At 41.6% G+C, this 8,573-nt stretch overlaps 1 protein-coding gene across 1 annotated transcript in view; it reads right to left on the bottom strand.

Moving 5' to 3' along the window:
- The window catches only part of RABEP1 (rabaptin, RAB GTPase binding effector protein 1), an 83,697-nt gene that overhangs the window by 21,487 nt on the left and 53,637 nt on the right, over window positions 1–8,573 (bottom strand). The window contains exons 9-11 of the mRNA XM_045293323.1: window positions 4,801–5,268; window positions 3,196–3,300; window positions 128–244 (exon numbers count right to left, since the gene is read on the bottom strand). Of these exons, the coding sequence (XP_045149258.1) occupies window positions 128–244; window positions 3,196–3,300; window positions 4,801–5,268 (690 nt within the window). The remainder of the gene's footprint in view (window positions 1–127; window positions 245–3,195; window positions 3,301–4,800; window positions 5,269–8,573) is intronic.

Raw genomic sequence — 8,573 nt, 5'->3', positions numbered from 1 at the left:
AAAAAAAAAAGATCTATTTAGCTGAGGAAAAACAGAATAGCCAAATCTTCAGAGCAAGATAAAAATATCACGACACTTTGGAATTTCTTTGAACATCACAGGTCACATCCTGAAGATGCTCATTTACCTGGTGACTGGAATCCTCAGTGCTCTGTTTTATGAAGTCTTCCAGCTCCTGTTTCTCTTTCAGGGTCTTCTCTAACTGGTCATTAGCTTGTCTGAGCATCACCTGTAGTTTCTTCACCTAATGTAAGTTTTAAAAATCAGTTAAAAGGAAGAACCATTATTATTTTCTGAGTTTGAAAATATTTCAAATGCCAGAATTAAAAAAAATTCAATCTTGCTTTTCTACTGAATATCACAGATCTGTACATTCATAAAGAAATTAGATGAATGGCCTCACGTGCCAACTGCGCTGCGCTTCACAGTTAACTAACCATTTTAACACAGGCTCTCCTCTGAAAATACCTGATTCTCCTCCTGGGTTCTCTAAGTTGGGGCACTGGCCTCCAATCCAAAAATCTACATTAACACAATAAATATAAGCCCTTATCTAAAAAGGGCTCCCAAGTCGTCAGGGTAAAATCTAAACCCCTTTATTCATGATCCCTTCCTCAATGACTACACCATGGCCTTTGTTTGCAGCTTCCTCTTCCACCTTCTTTAAAAACGTTTTATTGTGAATTAGGTGAAAGTTTATAGAACAAATCAGTTTTTCATTCAACAATCTATACACATTTTGTTTCACGTCATTAAAATTGCAATCCCATAAGTGGATAATATCACTTGTCACTTCCTCCCCTCTTCCTTATTTCCTAACCCTTTTTACCTCCTACACTTTGAGCACATGCTGTTTTGTTTTTTGGTTTTTTTAAATGCTGTCTTTTTATCTCAAATGGTTAATTATTCCAGGCAGTCATACATGCTGTTGTTCCCCCTAAACCAAACCAAACTCGCTACTATCAAGCCAATTCTGACTCCTGGCAGCCCTGTAAATGAGGCAGCACTGCCCCTGCAGGTTTCTGAGCCCACAACACTTTATGAGGGTAGAAAGCCTAATATTTTTCCCATTCCTCTCTAAAGACGTATTATGTGGCTGAAAACTGAGCAACAGGGTGAGTTCAGCTTCAGAGCTGAAGGATGACAAGAGCCAAAGTCTCGGTTATTCAACTAGTCTCTATCTGACCAGTAAGCCTGGTCTTTTTGATGATTTTTAATTTTTGTTCCATATCCCCCCTATCTTCTAAAGTGATCCCTTTCAGAGCAGTTGGTAGTAGTCAAGCACTATCGTGTCCTACTGGTCTTTGTGTCCCGGGATCCATCACCCTGCTGGACCAATAGTTGTATCTTAGACGGCTGCAGCGGTGGTACTTGCATAATCTCATGTCAACTTGAGGGTATTATGAGCAAAAAGGTGGAGTCTAGCCTGTCAATTAGGTCACAGCCTGAGAATGTCTCCTTGTGGGTATGGCCTTCTCATAAGGAGGGTCCTAGAAACACCCACTGCTGCCCCCCCCCCCCATTTGTTTGGCCTTCCTGATGTTGAGCCACTCAAGAGAGCCACCGCTATTGGATCCACAAGATTTTGCATGTACCACCCTGTGAGCTTCCTGCATTCTGCATCACTGTGTGTGGCTGCATGTGTCTGAAAGGGGACTCATATCGGACTTAGGAAATAATAACAGACTTATGGACTTGATCTGTACTGGACTGGGATATTTTCTTAATATACAATTACTCCTTGACATAAAGCTCTTTCTTATACATATGGAGTGTCCCTGGATTTGTTTCTCTGGTCAACCTGGCCTAATACAGCCACCTCCCATTGTTGTTCGGAGTGCACACAAGTGCGTGGCGCATGTGCACGCGCACGCGCACGCACATACACACACACACACACACACACACGCCTGGTGTACTACTCATACTTCCTAGAACTCAGCATGCTCTGCCGTAACTCTGATCTTCTAAACACCTCTATTCTGCTTTCGAGATTACTAATTAATTCTTAATCCAGTCTCTAAAGCAAACCTAGTGTTGCCTTCCCTGCCCCTAGAGTTAAGTTACATGTCTCTCCTCAGTGCTCCTCTAGATCTATGTGCAAATCTATACACTACATTGACTTAATGGATAGCTGCCAGCACTAGAAGCTCCTTATGAACAACACTGTGTCCTACTTGTATCTGATTCCCTAGAACCTACAAAATGCCACGCACGGAGGGAGCTTCAGTGAATGTCTACTGAAATGGCTCCAGCCTCTATTTCCATGCCACATTATCAGAGGCCAATTGTATTAGCCTCACAAATAGTTTGAGTGTACCTTGCTAGGGAAAAAAAAGCAACATTATGTGAAGGAAATCAATGCCAACAAGGCTTGAAAATAATAAACTGTCATCTTCTTCTGCACAGCTGTCTTTTGAAGACTAAGAATAATTAACTTCATAACAGCAATAGAATTATTTTAAAATGTTCAGAGAAAACGACATACACATTATTTTCCTCATATATTTTCATCAGCCTGCTCTCCTAAAAATCTGTCTTATTTTTATTTTTTTATTTTTACCCTAACCCTAACAAAATCTGTCTTATTTTTAAATGTTTTCAAGGAACTTATTATTAGACACTGTATCTGGACAGGAACTCATGATTTGTCAATGCCAGCACACCAATTCTTTCAAAGCTTAAATCCACAACCCTGTAAATAAACCTTAATCAACTCAACAAACTTATGATAAGTAGGTAATTAAGCAATAAAGATTTTATGAACTGATTAATGTGACATTCAATGAAGCTTTTATTCCATTAGAAACTGTAGGGTACCTCTTATCTCCCCAGTTCCCTATTATAAAGCATCTTCTATGTGCATGCACTCATGGAAATATCTATCCGTGTTAGGCTTGAGTAGGAGGGGCAGAAGTGGGAGGGGAGATGTGCCAGGTCTCAATTTTCCAAAAAGTATTCTCTGAAAATACTCAAGTAAGAGCCAAGTTGACCTGTATGTTGTTGGGCAGAAGCAGATATCCTAGTGAGTTCGGAAATGTAGTGGCATTGCAGGTCTCAGATTACTTAATGACTTAACAAGAAGGAGATGCTTCATAAAGCAAATGGGGAGCAGGGAGCAAGTTACACCTGTGCTTCTGTACCAAATGAAAACTACAACAGCTCACCAATTTAAAACGGTCAAAAGAAACTCACCTGGTCTCTTGTTTCCGACTCCTGAGTCTGAATTCCCTGTAACTGTTTCTCATAATTAGAACACATATCGCAGCGTCTCCCAAGTTTGTTCCCAGCATTGTGTACCTGAAAGGCACCCAAACCCTCGTCAGGCAGAATGAAACAATTCCACGAACTACACTTGATGTGCACACAGTAGAACAGGGACTGCACAATCTCCTCAAGGACTTACGGCAAGAAGCTACAATACAGGACCAGAGCTGAGGTCATAATCGCCAACCTAGATATGAGATGGGGCAGCAAAGGACCAAGCTTGACTCACCAAGAGGCTAGGAACCGTAAAGCATCTCACTTTTGAGAAAAGCACAAAGTAAGCAAAAGTGAGTACCCCGTGGCACGCACCATTTAAATCAGTGCTGCTCAGCCAAGGGAGAAACCACAGTGCCAATTCACCATGTCTCCAGCTCCAGTTTCTAAATAGGTATGAAACCCTTTTTTTTTTTTAAAGTATGAAACTTAAGAGTAACACTTTCTCATATACTCGAGTATAAGCCGAGTTTTTCAGCACATTTTTAATGCCGTTTTTGTGGTAAAATTAGGTGCCTTGGCTGATATTTGGGTCGGCTTATACACAGTATGTTTTACATGAGATCAAAAACCGTTTCTTTCAGGCTTCATAAACAATTCCACTTACTGATGACACAGCTTCTTCAAAGAACAGTAACCCTAAGTAAAGGACAGCACCGAAGTCAGAAGCTGGACTGTAACCCAGGGTGTGCTACCAAGTCAGAGGGGAAACCTGAGCAGCTCATGTGACCGTTCTGAACCCACTTCCTCATCTGTGAAATGGGAACAATCATGCCCTGACTACCACATTGTTACCAGGACGCTTCAAGAGGTGAGGAACGTCTAAGGGCTTTGTAAACTAAGTACAGTGTAAATACTTCTCAGTTTTCATTTACAAATGATAACTTGTGAATTTTTAACTACTAATGAGGAGAAAAATCAAGTTTTAAATTGTCTTTTCTCTCCCATATTTTGCACTCTTCTTAAATTCACTCTCAGCACCAACTGCTGACAAGCATTTTTGCTTTAGATTCAGAAGGAATAGGACAGAATGTGAGTCCTGGAATACCTCGCAATTACAGAAAAATGCAAAGCAACTAAATTCAGGCAATTCAAACGAGCTCCACAACTTAGATCTGCTTCGGCTTGAGAGGTATAAGCTTTAGGTCAGTTTCTCAACCTGTGGGTAGCGACCCCTTCACAGGAGTGGCCCGATTCATAACAGTAGCAAAATTATAGTTAAGAAGGAGCAACGAAAACAGTTTTATGGTTGGGGGTCACCACAACATGAGGCACTGTATGAAAGGGCCACAGCATGAGAACCACTGCTGTAGGTGGAGATGTTCTCACTTGAATCAGTTAGCTAGGTGGTACCCATCTGTCACAATCGCATGGACTGGCAAAAGCTGACTCTGATGAGGGTCAGATGACAGAAGTTAACATGGACTTGCTGGCAGTGTGCACACACACGGACTCCAGGGACTGGCTACTGAAAGCTCCCAGAGCAACGCAGTCTCCCTCAGAGTGAGCAAGAGGCAAAAAGTCAGAAGGATGACCAACCTCTTTCTGCAGGAGATTCCATTCTGTCTCACTGACCAAGCGGTAGCCACTGGGGGACATGTAAGCACTTTCCATACCCTGGGTGACACTGGAGAGGAGGGACGCTGTCTCTTCTTGTTCCGGTGTCATCGCCTTGATCGCTCTTTCCTGATCTTTGGTTAGCATAAACCCACTTGGCATTTGTAGAGACCCGAGGGAGGCCGTATCAAAGTTCTCAGACACAGAATCCGCTCCTACCAATGGTCCAAAATCCGATTCTTCTAAGTTCCCAGCCGATTTTGCTTTGTAGTTATAGCCTAAAGCTTTGGATTGCAATGAGCCTGAGGTTCCCAAGCTGTCTGTAGACTGTGCTCTCCTAAGTCCATCTTTAAACATGTCATTGTCGGGTTTACTGAACGGGTCTCCAGCTGGCAACAGTAAGTCTGCATCCAAGGAATGGACTGAACCATGAGTACTATCTAAATGCTCCTGAAATGTGAACAAATAACAGTTCCAAGTCAGACAATTCTCTGTATTTCCAAACAGAAAAACAATCATATGGTTCATGTAATTTGCCTCAGAGTAGCCATGATAATCATTGCACGCCACCTTTCTATACTCATTAAGTAAACATTTATTGAGTGTCTTACATGTTCTGGGCACCAAACCAGGCACTCAACATACAACTGTGAGCAAGACACGTTCTTGCTTGTTGAGATGCTTACAGCTTCATGGAAAAGAAAAACAAGTAAGGGGTGGGCTCTTACAATATAGCATGCAGTGAAATGATAGGCCAGTGCCAGGAGAGCACGGAGGGAAACCCAGGGCACGCTCAGTGAGTCAGGGGTCTTAGGGATTTCTCCTGAGCTTCAGGGTTGGGCAGGTGAAATATGAAGGTGCCTGCTCTACATCCCCAAGCAGATGTCTACCAGATAGAAGATTTGGGAGTAACCATCATACGATGGTTATTAACGTCACAGAATCAGAACATCTAGGGTGAATCTGTAGAATGAGAAGGCGGCCAAGGGTAGAACCACAAGAAGCACCGACACTGTGGAGGATGAATGGAGAAGCAGCGAGGGTAGCAAAGGGAACTGAAGAGTTTCAAGCAAAGTGTCATCAACATGTTCAATGTAATACTAAATAAAAGCCAGACCCAAAAAAGGTCATACATTGCATGAGTTCATCTGTATGAAATGTCCAGAATAGGTTAATCCAGAGATACAGGAAGCAGATTAGTCCTTGGTGAGGGCTGAATCAGTAGTCCTGGTGGCGCTGTCAGGTAAGCATTAGACTTTAACAGCAAGGTCAGAGGTTCAAACCCACAAGCCACTCTGTGGGGAAAAGATGAGGCTCTCTGCTCCCATAAAGCTATGAATCCTCCGGAACCCTACATACGGTCTCTATGAACTGGAATGGACTCGGTGGCAGTGGTTTTGAGAACTGGAGCTAAAGAGAAAGAAAAATGGGGAATGGCTTTTTAATGGGCATGAGATCTTTGAAGGGGATAAAAATGTTGTGGAAGGAAAAGGAAGTTTCACAAAATTGATGAGAAAATTCCATTATTTCTAAATCTCGTTTTTCCATGAACTTTTTGAAGCCTCTTAGTATTAGAGGTATTGGTTGCACAGCATTGTGAAAAAGAAAAAAAAAACAAAGTGCAGCATATTCCCAGAGTAAAAAAGCATCTTAATGCTATCCCATGATGCACAGTGAATTGGAAAGTCAGAAAAACAGGGACAATATAGCAGGTTTTTCTTGCAACTAAACTTATTAATATTCAAAGGACTATTCTGTAAGATTACAGTCCTTTTCTTTTAGTTATTAATTGCCCTTTCTCTAATAAGTCCGAGAAGCCTGGAACACAGACAATTGTTTTTAAAATAGCCTCACTGGGCCTAACACAGAGGCAGCAACTTTGACGCTAATTCCTCTATCATTTCTTTCTTCTGAAATAAGTTAACTTATCTGTGACGTTCAGACGGGTGGGGAACATAAATCGAACATGTACTGATATAGTTATGGCAAAGTCCCAAGTTTAAAAGAAATGAGACTACACCCAAATAAATGTCTTAATAAACACGGGAACCACCACCCATTCTATCGGAGTCAATCAGTTTACAAAGGGAGCACTGTCACATACAGTGCTGCCCAAGGAGGGAAGGGGCAGGGGGAAGCAAAGCTGTAAGGGACACTTTTTTAACTGCCATGTTGGTAATAGTACAAGGAACAGATACTTCCAGCATAGTGTAAATGTTTATGATAGATGATTCAGCAAAATGCTCTCATGCCTTTAGAATGTTTATGCCCTTGAACTGAACAATTCTTTTCGCAACAATGCATACTAAGGAAACTATTACATATACCCATCATGATTTTTGTACAAGGAAGAATTATATATACACCTACCTATTGACATAATCTAATTTTTGTTGCATCTGCAATTCTGTAATGACACCTTACAATAATAAAAACCATCTACTATCTGACTCTTGTGTGCATTAACAACCTACGAGGGGGTACCCCCCCAAAAGGGGAAAATGTTTTGCTGGACAGAGCTTTTGTAGTATGCATTTTTCCTGCTAGGCGAGCATAAAGCAACACGCTCTGATTTAGTGCACCCAGTGGTTTTGCCTGGGAAGGTTTTCTCTGGTCACAGTGAATTTTTTTGTGAAAGCAGTTTTGCTCACACCTTATTTTTTTGTGATGGCCGATTTAAGAGAACAGTGTGTGCAATTTTGTTTCCTGCTCAGGAAAAATGCTGCAAAAACTGCTGAACACAGCTTACATGGACTGCACTATGGGAAAAACTCAAGTGGTACAAGTGGTTTTCTCATTTCAAAAAAGGTGAAATGTCAATTGATGACAAACCTTGTTCTCAATGTCCATCAACTTCCCGAATGGATGAAAATGTTCACTCATAGTGCATGTGGAGTTCATTCCACCAAGTTAGATTGTTAAACTTTCTATTTAAAGGTTCTGAAAAGATTGCATAACAGTGTGCAACAAAAAAAGGCCTGATTAGTGGCAGATAAGGGGCTAATTGTGCCACCATGACAATGCACCTGCTCATGCAGCCAACTCAGTGAGCCAGTTTCAGCCAAAAACCAGCATGCCTCTCTTGGCCCACGCACCTTACTCACCTGACCTCACCAAGTGCAACTTCTTTTAGTTTCCGCAAATGAAGGACATGAAAGGGCAGCAATTGGACAACATAGAACAAGTGAAGAAAAAAACGAGGGAGGTGCTGTCAGTCACCCAAACAGATGAGTTTGGAAAATGTTTCCCAAGAATGAATGATAGCAGCACAGGCAATGTAATGGAGAGGAATTACTGAAACCCAAATGAAGGCTGAGCATGATAATGGGACAAGAGGAAGCGAAAAGAAAACACAAGAAAGAACTAGAAGGCAAAGGGCATTTGCAGAGGTCTAAATACAGGCATTTACATATGTAAATATATTTATATAGGATAGGGGGGAAATATATCTACGTGCATATATTTATAGGTTTAGTATTAAGGCAGCATTTTGGACGTCTACTGAAGTACTTCCTCAATGCAAGAACACCTTGTTCTATTAAATTGGCATTCCATGATGCACACCTTCCCGACATGATCGCTGAAGACAAATGTGTACATAAGCAAATGTGGTGAAGAGAACTGATGGTGCCCGGCTATCAAAAAGTGCAGCGTCTAGGGTCTTAAAGGCTTGAAGATAAACAAGAGGCCATCTAGCTCAGAAGCAACAAAGCCCACATGAAAGAAGCACACCAGCCTGTGTGATCACAAGGTGT

Source organism: Echinops telfairi, unplaced genomic scaffold (assembly GCF_000313985.2).
Source record: "Echinops telfairi isolate 266 unplaced genomic scaffold, ASM31398v2 ScPeMD7_2010;HRSCAF=2546, whole genome shotgun sequence".
Classification (NCBI taxonomy): Eukaryota; Metazoa; Chordata; class Mammalia; order Afrosoricida; family Tenrecidae; genus Echinops; species Echinops telfairi.
Note: the sequence above shows the minus strand (reverse complement) of the source record. Positions and strands in the feature narration are given on the sequence as shown.